Raw genomic sequence first — 20750 nt, 5'->3', positions numbered from 1 at the left:
TCAGAGCAGCAGTTAGAATTATCGAAATAGTTTTCTTTCTATTCCATTTTTTGTCATTTTGAAACATTTAGAGCCCATCCACTTAATGCGTGCATTACTGTGTATTTTGTCTGCCATCTTGCTCTTAGATTGTTTCCTTGCATAATTTTGGTTTGTGTGCCAATGTTCAGTGAGGACTTACCTGTGAAGATCGGTTTAGTGGGCCACACTTCCTTTCCTTCCCAACCTTGTACGACCAGCACCTCCTTCCTTAGCAACTTGATAGGGTAGGCAGTGTGCCCAGCCCCAGATGGTTCAGAACTGGGCTAAGACTGTCACGACCATCCTCTTTCTTACTTTCCTAGTGTTTGCTGCAGCTAGGCATGGCCATGCCGGCGCAGTCCCAGCCATGAAGTTGAAAATAGCAGCTTCTTGGGAGTGCTTCCTGGAAGCCCTCTTGCTTACTTAATGTATCTGGTACTGATTCTTGTGGATGTGTTGTACCCATGAAGTGGTGAGAGAAATCCCAAGGATGCCCCAAGGATGCCCCTGGCATGACCCAACAACTACTTCCCTCTGGGTATCTTGTGAGAGGGAAATAAATCCCTATTTGTTTAAGCTACTGTCAAGCTAGCTTTCTGTTAACATAGCCTTAGCTCCTTGACTGGGGTCTGCCCAAAGGTTTGCTTTCAGCTTGTTTCTACAAGGTGATGCAAATGTATTCCCGGCCTGGAACCACTTTTCACCTTAGCATAGGGATTCCTCAACCTCAAACCTGCACAAACCTAACATTCTTAGTGGGTTTTTCTTTTAAGAATCTGGAACCCAGGCAAGGAGAGGATTGTCTATAGAAAATTTTTGCTGTTGTCATTATTGCCATTTTTACTGGAGTGCTCCTGGCTTCAAAGAAAATTTGTTTCAGCTCCCAACCTTGCGTGTGCCCAAGTCTATCTCTATATACACAACTCTCTGCTCATGAGGCTGCCAGCCATGTCCGGCCAATATTCCTTCTCGTAGAGCATGGCCTTAGTGTGGCTTCTGGTCTCGTTTTGTGTGAAAAATGAAATGTAACAAGAATGGTAAGTATTTTAAATGGTTAACTTTGAAGCTCTAATGAATTCCTAGCTACGTCAAACAAACCAAAAAAATCTAACATTTTATCAATGTCTGTGGCTTCACTATTCTGAGTGCAAATTCACTTTTGGAAGAGTTTTTTTTTATAAATTCAGTATTTCTGAAGAGAAGATGTCTTTACTTACTTCTTTTGTAATTTATGTATTCTCATACTATTCCCTAGACATGGACCTTAAAGTCAGAGTTAAGTGGAAATATAAAATATTCAAAGTGAAAAGCAGGCCCTTCTAATGAGAGAAAATTTCCAGAGAAACCCTGGACAGGACCTTCTGTGGATCACTGGTCACCTGGTCTCACCTTTTCCCCCATCCATCTCAGGTGACCAGTTCTGCGGGCTCTGGCCAACACGGACAGCCTTCTTGCTTTCCTCCCCATATTTAGCTTCTCTACTGACTCACTGGCAAGACATTGGCACTCACATGGCTAACAGATAAATGCTTCTTTCCCCTTTCCAGTCCTCTAAGGTTCTGTGATACTTCATTTGCCTCCTCAAGCAGTCTAAAAATTTCTTCAAAAATTAGAACCAACTTCTTCATCCTTCTCAGCTAGCTGCCCGTTCCTATCAAACACTTACCCTGAGTGAAGCCTTTGTTTCAGCCTGTGCCTTCTGGCAAAACCATTCTCAAAGCACATGTTAGTAAGTAGGTTAATCAAGTCCTGACTAGCCAAACTCTTAGGTGACTTGATTCAATGAAAAAATTACAGCCTTAAAAAACTTTAGATCTACTTTATTTAGCCCTGGCTGGCATAGCTCAGTGGATTGAGTGCGGGCCTTCGAACCACCCAATTGAGGTTCTGCTCCCAGTCAGGGCACATGCCTGGGTTGCAGGCCAGTTCCCAGCAGGGGACTCACGAGAGGCAACCATACCTCGATAATTCTCTCCCACTCTCCTTCCCTTCCCCTCTAATCTATAAATTACTCCCAGACATTCTACATTCCCATTTTAGTGCTGAAAAACAGGCGGAGCAAACTAGCTTTAAAGCCTCTCAGCTAGGTTCAGATCCAAATTCCACCACTAATTAGTTGCATGACCTTAAAGTAAATTATGTGACCTACCTCATTATTACTAAATATATAAAGCAGGGAAAAACAGTACCTACCCCATATATAAATCCTCCGATGTGGTTTTTAGTTGGACATACTAGAATTGCCTTCTGACTGGATAAAAACCATGGAAACCATCTCTTATTTTTAGAAGTTTACTAAAGTCCTTATAAGATCCTATGCTATATTACTTGGTTAACCCTGGAATCAAAGAATCACAAGCAGAATCAACAGACAAAATTTAATATATGCACACAGTTTTATATATAATGCAGCATCACACCATGTAGGGCATTTACTCTTATACATTCAGATATGTTTGAAACACTTGTTAAGGCTACAAAACAGAACATAGAAAAATAAACAGGAATATATTCAACACTTACAAAAAGTGATATGATAAAGTTATAAAGTACTATTTCCTTTCAACACTTCAAAAGATATATATACTTTTTTTTACAAGTAACATCACGAATGATCACATCTTCACATGCTTTTAAGTATTATTTGTACTCAGTGTAAGGCTATTATCATTTTTCATACTTATATTTTTTCTAGCTCTGTAACAATGCAATTTTAATCCATTCAAGTAAACTCAACCCCAAAGCTGCTGTTTCCCAGCATTAAGTCATGCACCCACCCTTGTCTAGATTTTCTAAAATTTATTTCAGGGGGGAAAAAAAATCCCAATTAGTGGGAGAGTAAAAGGGTGACAATCATAGCAAAACCTGTTCTTTGAAACGGACATGCTGGAACTAAGCCATTATTATTAAACAAAAACAATAGCATTTAGACATTAAATAAGCAAAATATAGTAAACAGAAATAGTGTAGCCAAATATGCATTCTCTTCAGCTACACTTTATAAAATGGACCTTGCTTAGTACCCATAAGTGAAAGACTATGGTTCCCTCATCTAAAACTAAAGGTAAAATAAATGAGACATAAATAAATATTGCTAGTTTCTAGGATGGCTGAATGTTTTCTAAACCAGAAGTGGTTAGAAAGGAACTTTATTGCACCAAGTCAATCGTAAGCAAGTTTGCAGTTCACAGGCATTTTAGTTCAACCTTGAGTCACAAAGGAAACACAATGCAAGAAATCACAGAATCGGCATCAACTAAGCTGTCTCCACACTGTGGTTGGGGAAAGCCTGCTCCTGCCAGACCAAGGCAGGCTCTGAGCTCAGGTCAGCATGAAAGAGGAGACAGGGCTTCCCAGGAAAGAGGACGAGGACTACACACATGCTAACATCCTGCTGCCAGTGAGTAAGTACATGGAGCAAGGTGTGAAAATTTATCTGAGAGGAAATGAACTTGAGGAAGAGAGATATGCACAATACTAAAAGGGACAAGAATCAAGTTTAGCAATAGCCAAAAGACGTGGGCTTTGGTCATTCTAAACATTTGTTCTTTAAAATGTATGTGATCCTAAAACAGCCAGGTTCCATAATTTCCAACTCAAAATATAAATGATTCTCACTTCTAAGCATTTATTTTTCCCTTATATAGAAACGTTGTATCTCGTGTCGACAAACCATATGACTTAGTTAAAATGAAGGACAAAAGCCTGGCCCTAGTCTGACCTCAGCATCTAGGAGAATCTCCTAAACTAACACACGGAAAACGGGCCTAAAGAAAAAAACAAAACTAACCTTCATGCAAAGACTCCTAATTATCCAAAGTCAGACTCCTTTTATCCCAGAGGTCACTGAGTGAAGTACCTTCTGTAAAGTTCTTTTTCAGCCCTGTTCCCCCCCCCCGTCCTGGAGGTAAACCATGGGAACGGGAAGCGAATCAGTGCGGCCTTCACGAACCAGAGGGTTCTGTTTCTCAGCTGAGGTAAGACAGTGACAGTGAACAAACGAACAGTATTCTTTCCTACCCAATTTTTCAACATTTCCAGAAAAAGTTGAGGAGCATTAAATCCCAGTCAGTAAAAACAAAATACACTGGAAATAGCAATTTCTTTTAGACTCCTGAGTTTAAACTTACATTAAACTTTTAAATCTGGTCATAATATCTAAAGGTGATTTTCATAAAAAATTATGGCAAGCTAATCTTACATTAAAAAAGCATGAGCTGAAAGTGAAGGACCTACTAATCTCATTCCGTAACTACTGATCTCCACTAAGACAAAAATGGCTTAAGCAGTACCTTCCCCAGATGTTCGGGTTCAGAAGGTGGCAGCTAATTCCTTCCCACGGGTTCTTTCTCAAGCATTTCTCTTCCACACAACCACCTCAGTCTTTAAAGTTTTTACCTAGCACCATCATAAAATATTATCTTTCAAAGTGCTCTCTAAAATCCTAGGTTACAAAACATCTAAACGCTAATCACTACTCAAATCAGCAGTTACACAGACATTAGGTAATTAAAATAACATAGAGGTAAAATAACCATTATTACAGTACAGAGGAGATTCACTGAACCTAGATGGCACCCCAAACATTCCTATGAGTTATCAGAGAACCCAGAAAACTTATCTGTTTCAGTTTGTCAAATTCAAGTGAATTGTATTTGCTTTTTAAAGTAACTTGTTTTTAAAAAAATCTATTTTGCGTAGTATATAATACATGACATGCAAAGAGAAATTACTACTTATTTGCATAGCACTCAAACTTCCTGATCAAAAGAGAACATAAAAAAGGGCAGATTTTTACGTTAATATGTACAAATGAGAAATACAAGCTACAGTTATTTATACAGTGTAACACAGATGAATGAACACTGTTAATTCAGAGTCACAGCTCCAAATGTGAACAGTGCAACATGCAAGGGAACTTCTCGTGAAATACTGCGAAGACAGGAGGAGGCAGGATCAGAGACATGTTGCCCAAAGGGTAACAAGCTATAACATGCAAAGCAAAACCGCTCTCTATAGCAGCATCCTCTAGAAAAGAACTAGAAGTCACATCATCCTTTTTTGTACAATAGTTCCAGCTGTGACAAATTGAACATGCAAGTGTAAAGTGATACCCATAACCAATGGTGCAAAGAGAAAACAAAACACAGTAACTCTATAGAAACTTGTCAGCTAAAAATTTTTAACATTTGTTTCACAAAATATTTAAATCTGTCAGTGCATTAGTGTTAAAGTGGCATTAAAAAACTTCTGCAGTTTTAACAGATGCAGATTATTTTCAAAATGCATAGCATCTACATTTCTTTCGAGTAGGCACCATATATACACCAGTGCTAAGAATTCTTGGTGGAAACAGCCATTTCATTACATTTCCCATAACTTCTTCAGTTGATCTATTCTTGTATGCGATCTGAAGTTCAACAAATACCCAAATTCAAAAATATACCCTATTAATATGAAAAGAACTATATACAACATTTCTAAGACACAGGTTAATCGTCTGCCTTATGTGTAATAGTAAAGAGAAGACATTATTCAAGTTTGACAGATATTGAGATGAAAGGCCTTTGGGTTGGAAGCATTTCAAAAGACAACAGTGTTTTAGCCTAAGAATTGTCTGAGCCCAGTTTATGACTAAGGCATTGCATAATAAAATATACATTTCTATTTGGTGCAATGTTATGTTTTGGAATCTATCATGTGTCAAATGGTATATTTTCTTGTCACTTAGTAAACACTATATAAACACACATTTCTAACATTTGAAATTAAACTTATAAGGAAAAACCAAACACTAAATCTATATTTATATTAACCTGTTTATAAAAAATACTTTTAACAAACGTATTTTCTACTTTTTATGGGGACAGTCACTAAATAAACAGATTTTGAATGAAGAAAAATGGCAATGCCAGGAATTCACCTGCCCCTTTAAACAGACAGCCAAAAATCTCTTGTCCAGGATAAGAGTCGAGGGTGAAAGGGGAGGAGATAGTTCCGATTTGGGTTTTTATTTTAATGTTTTCTTTTAAAGCCTTTAGAAACATTCCACCTAAGAAAAGGTTTCTGCTCTAACATGCTGCAGAGACAGACATCAGGAGTGCTGCCCCCGATGGCCATCTCCCATCCCTGACCGCCTCCTATCCCCCCTAAAGGGCCGTCCTCGGCCATTTCGATGGTACTGATAGCCTTCATCTCGGCTTCTGCTGGGCTGCCCTTTCCAGGACTCCTCGCCTCGAGCATGTTGATATCCTCCCCTACCAGAATAACCCCAATCGCTTTTAAACTTCCTGCCTCCATACGTCTGGTTATAGAACTGCTTGGATCTACCACTTCTCAAAATATTAGAAACCTCATTCTCATCTTCTGAGCTCTCTTCTTTTGGTCTCTGCAGTCTGCTGTCCACAGAGTTGGCCCCACTGACCACATCAGCAGCAGTCTTAGGATCTTTCACTTTTTCTGGTTTTTCTTTCAGACTTGGAATGGTCCTTTTAGGCTCCTTAGGTTCAACAGGCACAGCTTCTCTTTCTCTGTTTAGATTCTGAGTGGGAAGATGAGCCTTTCCCTCTGCGGCAGCAGGGAGGGAAGCCACAGGCGGCTCTGCCTTAGGTGTCTGGGACGACTGCTCTGCCCGGCCTTCATGCTCGCTCACACTTGTTTCAGGTAGAGGGTGCTGTGTGTCTTCACACCTGGCCTCCTGAAACTCATCTACAGTTGGAACTGAACCACACTGTTTAGACAGATCCAGATTCTCCAGGGGTAGATCCAATTCTCCTTTCTCATCAGAAGGCAGAACAATATTCTGCCTCATTACTGGATTTTCTATGAATCCTTGAAAAGGGTACCCATACCAAACATGAGGAAAGAAAGGAGGTGCAATGGGAACTGGGCCTAAGAATGGATTAGGTCCAAAGGACGGTTGTGGGAACACATTCTTGCCACTTAGTGACTCTTCATATTCCGCATGAAGAAGCTGCCCAGAGTTTTCAGATTCAAGATCAGCCTGGTAAGACAACTGCCCATGACTTTCAGACACCTGAGATGGTGGGATCACCAGAGGTGAAGAAAATGTCGGCGGTCCAATCTCTGCCTGTGGCATTTGACCATTAACACTGGCCTCAGTCGGCATAGGAAAGTGTGCATCAGTACAGGTACAGTCACTTTCATTCTGAGCAGAAGGAGCCTCTTGGAACCAAGGATTTTGAGGATACACAGGGACAGGGACCTTTGGGTACATCCTGCAGGCTGCCAGGTATGCCTGGTGCAGAGGATACAGATAAGAATGTGGGGCCCACATAGGACAACTATATGCCTAAAAGAGAGAAAAAAGTTATAAAAAAGTTTAGAGTAGGCACAAAGTAAGTTTCTTATGCCTGCAAAGACCATATAATCTGCAGTCCAAATACTGCATCACTGTGAGACTCAATATGAAAAGGTGATACAAAATTAAGTCACTGCTCTAAAACTCCATTCCTTGTCCTACCCTGAAACCAATCCAAAGTCCTGTATAGATGTTGACACACAATATAATGAACCCACTCAGAGATTATCATGACCGTTAATTTCATCCTTTGGATATAACTTCATGGGAATAACTATGAGTGATACAGACAGATCTCAAAAACCACGACAAGCAAACCACTTGTGCCTCCCTCCAGCTTGCAGTGTCTCACTCACTGGCTCTCAGTTTGACCTGCATCTGCGTTTTGGTTCTACCACTAGCTCTTTGTGTGGCCCCATGCCAACTCGTTAACTGGTCTATTCCTGGCCTGCCGGGAAAACGCTGGTGCAGGAGTAGATGACCCCCGAGGTTAGGGGGAGTAGATGACTCCCACAGTTCCAGGAGACCGCAGAGCATTGCACAAAGATAAATGCCTCCTAATCAGACAAGGGTAATACTGAAAATGAAGTATGCCCAATCCTTTCCCTATGAAGGATCTGGAAAATACCAGAACACATACACAAACTTACCAGTTAACTGACCAATTTAGCTAAAAGCCAACCTTAACTAGGTAATATAAAATTAGGCAATGAAATACAGTAGATGGTGAAACTAACCAAGCCTGTTTTAGGAACTGGTCAGTGGCCTATAGCAGGGCACTTCATTTCACATTGTAACAGTCTAGGACCTACAAAAACTAACCCAAGACAGGAGAGAGCACAGCAGTGAATGACAAGGACGCAGAATGGGCCAGCTTCTCGAAGACAAGCTACTTTTTGGCCGACCACTTCCCAGAGGATACCTCTGCTCCACTAGTGACCACCCCCCCTTCCAAAGGAGTACTTTCTACATGATACTCACTTGATACTTTCAACAACTGAGGCAGGTGGAAGAGTGCTATCCCCATTACGTAAATAGAAAAACTGAGGCCCAGATACATTAAATGAGTCATTCAAGCTACACAGCTAAAAAGTGATGGAGCGGAACTTCAAACCCAGATGGCTCACTTAACCTCCCATGGAGGGCGTGTCCACCAGGCTGCCCAGGGGCAGGACTGTCTCCTGAATATATACTCACAGGGCTCAATCAATGACCTGAATTAAGGAAGAGCAAGCAAAATCCTGGAGACTACTCAACCACCACCAAAAATAAACATATTACACAGTTCTGAAAATGCTAGTGCTTAAAATAGTGAGATTTAGTGAACCTTAGGTTATTTATTGATAGCATAGTAGTAATTTAAAACTGTTAACTTACTAAAAATAACTTTAAATGAGAAACATAAATACCTTTACACCAAGATTAAAGAAGAATCGCAGAATGTTCTTATCTGAAAACAAATAATAATCACTCACTAAAGTTATATAAACACATTTTTCATTATTTTCAAATAATATGTAATTCTAAAGACAATTTTACCTACTGGAATTGTTTTCTCTAGCCTATATATTAAACATAGATTAAAAATCATAATATATTCAAAACCAGGATCTATTTCTATAGGTTCAAAAGGCTTTTGTCTATCTAAGTCCCAAAATACCTTAAATTGAAATTTTTTAAAAAATCTGATTTCAATTAAATTTGTGTGAAAGAAACTCAGGTGTTCCCTGTACTTCTTTTTCAACTTCTCTGTGGGGTTTAAATATTATGAAATTAAAATGTTGGGGGTTAAGAGTAAAATCAATATAAACCTAACTCATTAATAAGACTACCAGGGTCATGTCAGCTAAGGTATTCATTCAACATTAAGCCAGTTACCCAAAGACTCAAACATCAAGCTATGACTAATAAAATTATCAACAAAATTCAGGTAAAGCATATACAGATCATGCAAATAGTTATTGTATTACTTTACCTACAAACAGGAAATTCCTTTAAAGAAAAGGGGACAAATGCAGCAGCAAAAAAGAAGAAAATCTTACATTTTACAATGGATGGACCTTGAGAACATTATGCTAATTAAATTAAGCCAGTCAGTGAAAGAAAAATGCCACATGATCTCATATGCGGAATCTGGTGAACACAATAAAGTAACAAACGAGACAGTAACAGAAGCTTAGATACACAGATCAGACTGACAGCTGCCAGAAAGGAGGGTCGGGGGACTGGCTGAAAGACTGTGAAGTGGGGTTAACCAAAGATGATTTATGCACAAAGATGACTGGCTTGCAGGGATGGGAGGGGGCTGGGGACAAAAGTGGGAACAACTGTAACAGCTTAAACAATAATATAAATAAATGGAAGGGAGGGAAGGAAGGAGGGAGGAAAAAAAGAAAACTTAAATTTTTAAAAAATATGTATTATTGCATGTAGTACTACGACAGTTATCCTGCACTGTATTCACGCCTTGTAATTTTTTCATGAAGCAGTATGAGTAGTGATGAGAAACTCAGTAAATGTTTAGTTATCTGGTTATTAACATTATTAAGATTTCATTCAAAATGGATTTAGGCTGTTTTTGAAAAAACTATGAGGGGCGGGTCAGGGTACAGCCACTAAACATATAAAAACATAATCCAATCAAACACAAGGTGGAAAAGAGAGTAACTAAAGGCCAAACCTCTGCTGTCCTTCCCAAGTAAGTCCTCCGGCTAACTTGGCAACAGGCCCTCTGGCCTCCACTTACCTTTCTCAGTGAATCTCTATCAGTACTTGATAAAGAAAATCAATCTGAACGTGGAGAAGAACCTCACCTTTAGGCAGGTCCTCCCCAGTGTGACACAGTGAATACGGTGGTGCAATGGCTCGATCTCCCTTTTCACTACAAGGAAACCCAGGATAGAGGGGGTCCTGGTAAAGGCTCAGTGTCTGAGGCAAAGGCATCAAGGGCTGGTTAACTGCCTGCATTGACACAGGAACTGGAGAGGGTGTTAAATGAGCTTGGGACACAGCAGAATCAGGGCCAGTGGTCAGAGTCTGTGTCACTGATAAAACAGGAATTTGAGCCGGGACACCTACAAGAAAAAGGGAAAGGAATCAAAAACTAAAATGGTGAAAACAATTTCTACAAAAATAAGTTTACATTAAGATAAAAAGTAAAGAATCATGTACAAATGATTCAGCCATTAGAAAGCTGTATACTTAAGCAATATAAAGAAACTTTTTTAAAAAAATTTTAAAAATATTTATTTAGTTTGAGAGAGAGGAGAAGGGAAGGAGAAAGAGCGGGAGAGAAACATCAATGTGCGGCCACCTCTCATGTGTCCCCTACTGGGGACCCGGCCCGCAACCCAGGCATGGGCCCTGACTGGGAATCGAACCAGCGACCCCCTGGTTCACAGGCCTGTGCTTAATCCACTGAGCCACACCAGCCAGGGCTATAGAGAAACTTTTTGTATTAATCAAGGACCCTCCCTGGACACCCAAGAGAAAAGGAGGCCAGGAAACAAGCTTTGCATCAATGTCATCTAACAGCAGCTCTCATTAACATAAGGAGACAGAGCCTGGCAAAGGGTTGCGGGGTTAGGGGGGTGTCACAAAGTGCTGGTTCATGGGGAATGCACACTGTGGTGTCAGTGCTGAGCAACCAGAACCACCAAAGCAACCAGCGGAGATAACCAGCTCAAACATCTTGCTCCTGGGATGTTGAGGGCACCTCTGAAAGGAAGAGCAAATGAACGGGGGCCCTCGTTCACTGGAAGCAGAGCAAAGCAGAGGATCACAAAAAGCTCTATGAGGCTCCACACATCTAACCCAACTCTGAGGTCCAGCTCTCACTCAAGAATTTGAAGTCTCTGACTTGGAAGGCTTATACTGGATGGTTCACAGGATTTCTAAAATTCTTATCTAACCTGTTGGTCCAAAAGATGTAGGTTCACTTGGCCAGGCTGGCACAGTGGCTGGTAAAGAAGGCACCGCAGGAGTTAGATGTACCTCTGGAGAAACCAGAAGGGGAGCTGGACTCGACAAAGACACATGTTCTGCTGGCTTCTTCACGAAGAGGGGGTGGAAAAAGAGAAGTTCATTTTAACCAAATAAACCATAAGTGCCTACCTGTTACACAACTGCAATTTCTATATAAATAGTCTTTCTGGTCTTAGAGAGAAAAAACACAACTGCTAAAATTTTCACACAAATTTGATCCTAACCCGAGACTGCCTTCTAAAAGCCACAGAAGTCGCTGGTAAAGTAAGAAATAACCTCAAAAGAAACTTGAACCCAATGCTAAATATAAAAGGCAAGGAGCAAAATCACTGAAATCACCATGTGTTCATCAATTACTTGGAGCTCCTCACACAAAGATCTCTCAAAATGACATGCTTTCTAAGTGACAGAAAGGATGCAAACTGAAAGTCAAGGACTAAGCCCTTTCTCCGCTCTTATTACATCAAGAATCAAAACGTCTGCTGGAACTCAGGTGCCTTCATCATTAAATTTGTAAGGTGGTGGATGGAGTTGGTCTGGGGGTTGTGGGTTATTGTTAAGCTGGTTAAACTGATTAAATTTGTAAATTGGTGGTATTGCTCTTTAAAGTATATTTTTTCTAATCTCTTCATTACAGTCTAATCATTATATTCCCTACCTTCTATGAAATAATTGTTAAGGATGCAAACTCAAAAGTTTTGAAATGAAGTGGGAATTATTAATTTCCATTCAAAAACCTAATTGTCAAGCCACCCCACCACAAGGCACGAAATAAAAACATTAAAAAATCAATTCAGAAGAATGACTTCTATGTTCAAAAAAAGGTGAATATAAAAATTATACCCCATAAAAACAGAATATTCTAAACAGAATTATAAAAAATCATAGCTGTACCCAAACCATGATGCTAACATACACCCTCGCATTTCCTATGCAGATGTTTTGTTCTGCAATGATCACATACAGAGCTAAGACACCCAGACAGTCCTTCAGGTCAGATGCAACAATGCACTTACTTGTTCTGCAGGAGGTGGGCATTCTGATTTCTTTGACTTTGATGGTGATGAAATTCTTGTACATTTATCATCACTAATATTCTGTGGAAGCAAAAAAAAAAAAAAGCATAATTTTGTATTCCAAAGACCCATGTTCTAGGATCATGTTGCCTTCACAGTTTGCTCCATCTGTGCCTGACTGAACCCTATCAACTGTTTTTTTTTCTAATTACATCTGGTTGGTCTTCAACAGATATGTAACTCTATCTGTACATCTTTATCCTATCAAACCACTGGGGCATTTTTACTGGGGATATGTTGCAAAGAGCACAATCTTCCTTTAAAAATCTTGACCTGCTACAGAGTACTGGAAGGTAAAAGCTACTTTTCACTTTCAGACAGACCCAAGCCAACTCAGACGGGTCCTGGAGGAAACGGTTCTAACTTGCGATTGAACTCTTCTTAAGCACTACCATAATTTTCCCTACTTTTCTTACTTCCCCAACAGTTACAAAGTGATGAAGTCACCATCATCTTTCTCTGCTTCTGCCTGTTGTATTATCACAGTGTTAAAGAAAAAGAAAAGATGCAACTAGAATTTATAACACCTACCTCTGATGTGCTTGGCCCAGGCTTCTTATCCAGGTGAGTATGTCCATGGCTCAAGTCTGCAACAAATTCAGATAAAAAAGACAGCCATCAGCCATTAATCAGGTTTGAAGTCAGAAAAAGAAAACATATAGACAAAAAAGCCAAAAGCACTATGTGAATCATGTTTAGTCAGTGAAAATTACAGTTTTCAGAACAACATTGAATAAGAGCTTTAGCGTAGAGGTATGTACCATTAAACTGCTTCATGCTTTTAAAAGGGTTCTTTTCCCAATGGAAACCAGACACAGATCTCCAGCATCTGCTTTCAAATGATGAAGAAACGTACCTTTATCTTTTCGTTCTTCAGTATCCATTCTCCGCCGGCTTCCTTTTCTATCACTCGCGTGTGATGACTTCCTCTGGACACATGGGTTGCTACTCTGAGAAGATGACTGACTGACTGATGAGCTCTTCAAATGAACAAAACCCAATACTTTGTGTTTAAGACCCATAAACACACTCTTCATACATCTAAGCCTCAAAATTCATGGCCCTGTATCTTCCTACTTCTAGAACTTCAAAAAATAGGACCTACGGTTGATATTTAATTCTATACTCTACAGTTATAGGCTTCTTAACAACTAGAAGCAATCAGACCTTTGGCCATAGACCAATTTCAGGAAGCCACCCAGACCAAACTTTCACCTTGCAATTCACACTTACATTCTTTGCACAAAGAATAGCACCCTTTACACTAACCTTCAAAATCAGCCACTGCAGAGCCATAGTCCTCTGTGGGGGAAGCACCAATGTGCAAATTTGCAGATACAGTGCACTAGGATTGTTATCACTGAAATGCTACTGACTGTCAACTAATCATGTAAGCTCTGCATGAGATCCAACTTTCTCAATGGTATGAGAAAGGGACTGGGATAAGTTGAGTTTTTAAGCTAAATTAACACTGAAGGCCGTCCTCTCCTGGTCTGGCACTCTCCGAGTAAATGTTGCCCAGAGCTGAGTAGAGGCTCTTAGCTCCACGGCATGAGTTTTCTGGAAGGCAAGACATGATTCAGATTGTCTACCTAAAAGTGATGAGTATGGCCCTGGCCAGGTGGCTCAGTTGGTTGGAACATCGTCCCATACACTGAAACACTGTGGGTTCAATCCCTGGTCAGGGCAAGATCAGGAGACAAAAACTCAATGTTTCTTGGCCCTGGCTGGCATAGCTCAGTGGATTGAGTGCGGGCCTGCGAACCACACAATCGCGGTTCGATTCCCAGTCAGGGCACATGCCTGGGTTGCAGGCCAGTTCCCAGCAGGGGACTCACGAGAGGCAACCATACATTGATACTTCTTCTCTCCTTCCCTTCCCCTCTAAAGATAAATAAATAAAATCTTTAAAAAAAACAAAAAAAACCTCAATGTTTCTTTCTCATATCAGTGTTTCACTCTCACTCTCCTCTCTAAAATCAATTAAAAAACATTTCCTCAAGTGAGGATTAAAAAATATACATATAATTTAAAAAATTTTAAATATAAATAAAAATGATGAGTGTGACTCCATTTTAATAATCAAAATATTACAAAATCTCCATATTACAGTAGTTGTACTTTTCCACTCACTAACTGAAAAAGGACAAAGAGCTGAGTACTAGCTTAAATGATTTCTGTTTTTATTTTCTAAGTACTATAATAAAATCACATATCACATAAAGGTAAATATATTTAACATACAGACCATGGCTAATTCACATATGGATCTGGGTACTTCTTCCAATGATTCCTAAGCTCCAACCCCTGTGCTAGACTGAGTATTATTCCAGAGCTCTTTTCAGCTGAGCACCTGACACCTCAAAAGGATTCCACAGAGGCCACTGGACAGAGAATGGAGTGTGAGAGGCATCATTTAATGTTGGGCACTGGTTATTAGGGAGCCTCCTGTAACATTTCGTTTTGTCGAAAAAAATGTTACACTGTTGAGAAAAAGGGTCCAACCACCATTCTGATCCCAGGTCGTCTGGCAGCTCTCACCAACACTCAAAAGACAGAAGCAGGGATCCCAGTGCCCCAAACCGAATCACGTTCCCCCAGCCTGCCAACGCACCTCCTCCCACAACACTGACTTCACTCTACACGAGGAAATGTATTCCCTTCTGACTCACCCAAAAGACTTAAGACACCTACTTCTGCCAAGATGGAGGCGTAGGTGGAAACACTGTGCCTTCTCCCACAACCAAGTATGAATACAACAAAGGTTTGGAGAACAAAGACACGGCCAAAGAACAGAAAACGGAACTATACGGAAGTCCGACAACAACGAACCATTCAACCAGACCGGTAAGAGGGGCGGAGCCAGCAGCAGAGCGGGTTTGCGCAGGAAATATCTCCTGACCCAGGCGCCCAGGCAGCTTCCTGACCTGCGGACCCAGTGAGGGCTCGGGGCGGCGGGCTGGCTGCAGTCACACATTCGCGCGCAGATAAACCAGCAAAAGAGTGAGCAGTGAGACGCACCTCACAGGCCCCAGCGGGCAAACTCAGCAGTGGGCTAAACAAGCTCGCAGCGGGACAGACCGCGCAGCCCAAGGTGGCGGCAGGAGGTAGCAGAGAGGGCTCGCCATTGCTTTCCTTTGGCCCCGCCCCTTCATACAGCGTCACAAATCTGCGACTGGGTCGCCCGGCCCTACGTAACAGGCATGAACAGTCCAAAATACGGCTCAAGAAGAACTCAAAGCCCCAGAGCCGATAACTCTAAGCGACCGGGAAATAGCCAGTCTCTCAGATGCACAATTCAAGGCACTGGTGATCAGGATGCTCCCAGAACTGGTTGATTTTAGCCACAAATTAGAGGAACATATGAAGGCTAAACTAATTGAAATGAAGGGAAATGCACAGGAAACCAATAGTGATGGAAAGGAAACTGGGACTCAAATCAAGGGGGTGGACCAGAAGGAAGGAAGAAATGACCAAACAGGAAAAAGTGAAGTTACAAGAATTCAAAAAAATGAGGAGAGGCTTAGGAACCTCCAGGACATCTTTAAACGTTCCAACATTTATAATCCGAATTATAGGGGTACCAGAAGGGGGGAAGAAACAGCCACGAGTGGAAAACTTATTTGAACAAATTATAAAGGAGAACTTCCCCAGTCTGGCAAAGGAAATAGACTTCCAGGAAGTCCAGGAAGCTCAGAGAGTCCCAAACAAGTTGGACCCAAGAAGGAACACACCAAGGCACATCATAATTACGTTAGCCAAGATTAAAATGAAGGAGAGAATCCTAGAAGCAGCAAGGGATAAGGGGACAGTCACCTACAAAGGAGTACCCATCAGACTGTCAGCGGATTTCTCAAAAGAGACCTTACAGGCAAGAAGGGGCTGGAAAGAAGTATTCCAAGTCATGAAATCCAAAGACCTACAGCCAAGATTGCTTTATCCAGCAAAACTTTCATTTAGAATGGAAGGACAGATAAAGTGCTTCTCAGATAAGGTCAAGTTCAAGGAGTTCATCATCACCAAGCCCTTATTATATGAAATGTTAAAGGGACTTATCTAAGAAAAAGAAGATAAAAATATTAACAGTGAAAGGACAGCAAACTCAGAGTTACTAACAACCATACCTAAAACAAAAGGAAACCAAGAGGACAACTAGATCAGGAACATAACCATAAAAATGAAGAACACATGGAGGGTTAGAAACAGGGGAGTGGGAGGAGGAGAAGTGGGGAGAAGATACAGAAAATAAGTAGAATAGACGGTAGGTAAAAAATAGATAGGGGGGAGGGCTAGAATAGTAGGGGAAATATGGAATCTAAAGAACTTGAGACATGTGGTCATAAACTAAAGGGGGAGAAGGGCAGGGGAGGGGGTGTGCAGGGTGGAGGAGAATGAAGGGGGGAATAGAACAACTGTAATGGTATAATCAATAAAATATATTTTTAAAAAAGAAAGCTGTGGTACATTTACACAGTGGAATACTACTTGGCCATTTAAAAAAGGATTTCTTCCCTTTCACAGCAGTGTGGACTTGGAGAACATTATGCTAAGTCAAATAAGCCAGTCAAAGAAAGACAAAATACCGTATGCTTTTACTTATATGTGGAATCTACTTAACAAAATAAACTAACAAACAAAAATAAATAAATAAGAAAAGACTTGTTACTGATATAAGTTGCTTACACGCTTTTGCTATTACAAATAAAGATGCCATTAAAATCTTTATACGAAAAAAAAAAAAAGAATTAAGACACCTAAAGGTAAAGACCACTTCTTCCATCAGAGCAGCACCCACCACAGCTCAGTGTCTGACACAGAGGAAGAGCAGACACCAGATTACACGTACCACCTCTTCCAACACCTCCAGCAGCAAGCACCCTGAAGGACAGCTCCCACTGTATATACTAGCTAGGTTATCAAGTGCTGGTTTATTCAGTAAGGAACACTCAAAAGACTTTCCTGATTTTATAGATGCATACTGCTAACTGAATATAGATGTATCTTGTTACTTTGGCTAGCAATATACACATGTTTTAATTTAAAATACTAACCTAAAAGTAAGGTAACCAATTTACTTGCCTCAGCAACTAGTATCTGACACCAACTAGTATCTTTAGACCTCACATTCCTCATGAAAAAAGTGAAAAGGAGGGAAAATTTCATGATCTCTAATGCACCCTTCAATTTAAAAATTCGTAATCTACCCTTAGAAACTATGATTTAATAGAGAAACTACAGCTGACACTTGGACAACATGGGGATTAGTGATGCCAACCCTCACATATAATCAAAAATCTGCATGTAATTTTTAAATCCCCCCAAAACTAGTCAAAGGTGTCCCTCTGTATCCACAGGGGATTTGTTCTGGGACCTCAGATTACAAAATCCATGACTGCTCAAGTTCCTTATAGAAAATGATGTAAAAGAATGCATATTGTCAGCCCTCTGCATCCACAGATTCTATGGTGCTCGAATCTGCAGATGAAAAATCCGAGGATTCAAAAGGCTGACTACATTTACTGGAAAAAAATCTGCATATAAGTAGCCTATGCAATTCAAACCAGTTGTTTCAGGGGCAACTGTATATTAAAAGGAGATTCGTAACCAATAACTTTTAAAATCTTTTCATACATACGGAAAGGGCTGGGAAAGCGTGTTCGTCTCGGTTTTGAATCTCATAAAGTAATCGAGATTCTTCTATAGCTTGCTTCTCTCTGCGCTCTTCTGGGGAGAGGCCAAAATAGTTAGATTCTCGACTGGCATGATCAAAGTCCTCAGCTCTCTCACGATCAGACTTTCTGTCAAATAAAACATTCTTGTCACAAGAAAGAAGACAAATATATTGAACACATACAACAAAATAACCTGTTTTGCCAATACAAATATTTAATTAACTGCACCATGACATTATAGAACTTTTGGCAACCCAATTAGTACATGTTTAGCAAATGGAATCTCTTGTAGCATCCAGACAGAGTCCAGACAGACTTACAATGGGCAGAGGGAAGTGATACAGAAATAATTGAGGTTTTTTTTCCCTCCTTTCCATCAGAGCAGAAATGTAAGTGCTGCATATATTTCTTTATTCTACATCCTAATACTTTCATAAGAATTCACTTTGAAAAGAAAGTTATCAGTTTAGGTCTGAAAAGCATTCTGATTTTCTGTTCTAGGTAAAAGGTAATATTCAAAGGAGGCACCAGGACCCTCAAGCTTTTTGGTGACACGCAAGAGATGGAAAAGCTAAAAAGAATATTCAAATGTGCCAGGCTAGACACCAATCGCAGATAAGACTGCCATCATCCCAATAAAATAATTCTGGTCAAAGAAGGGTGACAAAAATTCACGAATAGAGTTAAAAAGTCTGTAGCATAACGCTGATGTTTTTATATGACTTGTAACTATTATAGGCAATGTGAATACTATTTCTACCATGTCTAACAATTTCACAACAGTGAGAAATAAAGTCACCCTAAAGGAAAAATATGTTGTCACAATATGAGGAGATATAACCTTCCTGAAAAAAGTGAGAATGACACCATGATTTTCTTTTCCCTAGAGAGAGCGGCACAGAGGGAGAAAGACAGGTAAAGAAACATTGCTGTGTGGTTGCCTCACACGCGTCCTCAATTGAGGACCTGGCCTGCAACCCAGGCATAATGCCTTGACTGGAATCGAACTAGCAACCTTTTGGTTCACAGGCCAGCACTCAGTCAGCTGAGCTTCAACAGCCAGACTTATTTTTTTTTTTTAAGTATCTGAAATAACAAATAGCACCTTTATATCCTCAGATAGTCCCACTTAACATCACTCTCTAATCCCAACAGGGCAGCTTCCCGACCCGATGTATTAGAAAAAAAGCAGGCACGCAAACTGAACCCCTTACTATCTTAGGCCAGGCCTTCTCAACCCCCCATGGTGGAAGACAACCAAAAAGATTCAGCAAAAGCCAGGAGCCTCTGGAAAGCTAACACAACCTTAGACCATATTCATCCTATCACCCAAAACCATCTGTCTATCTCACTCACACCACAGAGAACCAAATCCTGCCTGTTTGCACCTAGCTAGCTGGAGGACAGAGATTCAGCAATGACAGTACTATCATTCTCGGCATTCCCATAATGAAACCATGCATGGCATTCTTGCTTGGTTTTTATTATATTTGTTTTCTTTTTCCTCAAAAGAGAGACCATAGCAGTAAGAAATGAAAAGTGAGAAGTCATGAAAGTCTCATGTCCAAGATGATAGTTCTTCTGGTCTATAACTAGATTTCAAAACTGATGTGTTAAATGTTAGAAAGATAAACTCTACAGAGCTTAAATCAAGTGGCCTATTAACTATAAAATTCTGAATTTCAACTTAATTTTTTAAAAATCTAACTCTAAGTATTTGATGATCAGCAGTCTCTAAATTTTTAATATATTAGTAAAATCCACTGACACAAACAGTAGAGAAGGCATGCCAATTGCAAATACAAGTAGGTTCCTACGTAATCAGTTCCAATGTCAAAAATTCTCTAAAGCTCCATATCTAGGTACTACCCACTGCCTTCTGCCACCAAGTGTTTTCACAGACCAAGTAATACATAGCTAATACACAAAGAGGAAAATGACGCCAGCCCTCACTGGTGTAGCACAGTGGATTAAGTGTGGGCCTGGGAACCAAACACCCACAGTTTGCTTCCCAGTCAGGGCACATGCCTGGGTTGCAGGCCAGTTCCCAGCAGGGGACTCATGAGAGGCAACCATCCATTGATATTTCTCTCCCTCTCTCCTTCCCCTCCCCTCTAAAGATAAATAAATAAAATCTTTTAAAAAAAATGACCCCAATACAACAGAGACCTTTTACATCTGTCTGATCATTCCACCAACTCCTAGGAGACTGACTACAATAGCAAAAACACACTGAATATAATAAATTCAGTTTGTGGGAAACAAAAGCATATTTAAATTAGCCACTTAGTAGCTTAGGTGTACTTTCTTTTTTAATCAATAAGACACTGAGAAGCACCCTTGTGTTTTAGGGGGAAAATGCTTCTTTTCTAGTCTATTTTTTAAAAATTTCATTTCTGTCCATGATCTTCGTATGTTTACTTTACATTTTTAGATTTCCACAAAGTTAATATTCAAAGTCAGTCAGACCTCTAAGGTACTTTGCCTGCATTGAGTAAGATGCCACTAGATGCTAATGGGATCTGGTCAACATCCAAGGAGACTTCAGCCATAAGTGGTTGATGAATGGCACAGACTCCATCTGCTGGGAGAGGTCACCCACCACGGGCCTCAAATGCCCCTGCAGCCCAAAGACTGTGGGTAACAGCAGAAGCCGGAGAGGGGCATGGAACAGAT

General features: G+C 40.4%; 1 protein-coding gene across 1 annotated transcript in view; it reads right to left on the bottom strand.

Moving 5' to 3' along the window:
* Nucleotides 1–2385: 2385 nt before the first annotated feature.
* OTUD4 (OTU deubiquitinase 4) overlaps nucleotides 2386–20750 on the bottom strand; it is a 46795-nt gene continuing 28430 nt past the window's right edge. The window contains exons 14-21 of the mRNA XM_037058459.1: nucleotides 18038–18200; nucleotides 13259–13382; nucleotides 12934–12989; nucleotides 12343–12423; nucleotides 11254–11392; nucleotides 10156–10416; nucleotides 8752–8792; nucleotides 2386–7333 (exon numbers count right to left, since the gene is read on the bottom strand). Of these exons, the coding sequence (XP_036914354.1) occupies nucleotides 6116–7333; nucleotides 8752–8792; nucleotides 10156–10416; nucleotides 11254–11392; nucleotides 12343–12423; nucleotides 12934–12989; nucleotides 13259–13382; nucleotides 18038–18200 (2083 nt within the window). The 3' untranslated portion in view covers nucleotides 2386–6115. The remainder of the gene's footprint in view (nucleotides 7334–8751; nucleotides 8793–10155; nucleotides 10417–11253; nucleotides 11393–12342; nucleotides 12424–12933; nucleotides 12990–13258; nucleotides 13383–18037; nucleotides 18201–20750) is intronic.

Source organism: Sturnira hondurensis, unplaced genomic scaffold (assembly GCF_014824575.4).
Source record: "Sturnira hondurensis isolate 20B ecotype Veracruz unplaced genomic scaffold, ASM1482457v3 Scaffold0010128, whole genome shotgun sequence".
NCBI classification, from domain to species: Eukaryota; Metazoa; Chordata; class Mammalia; order Chiroptera; family Phyllostomidae; genus Sturnira; species Sturnira hondurensis.
The sequence above is the reverse complement of the archived record's forward strand: the minus strand, read 5'-3'. Positions and strand labels throughout refer to the sequence as shown.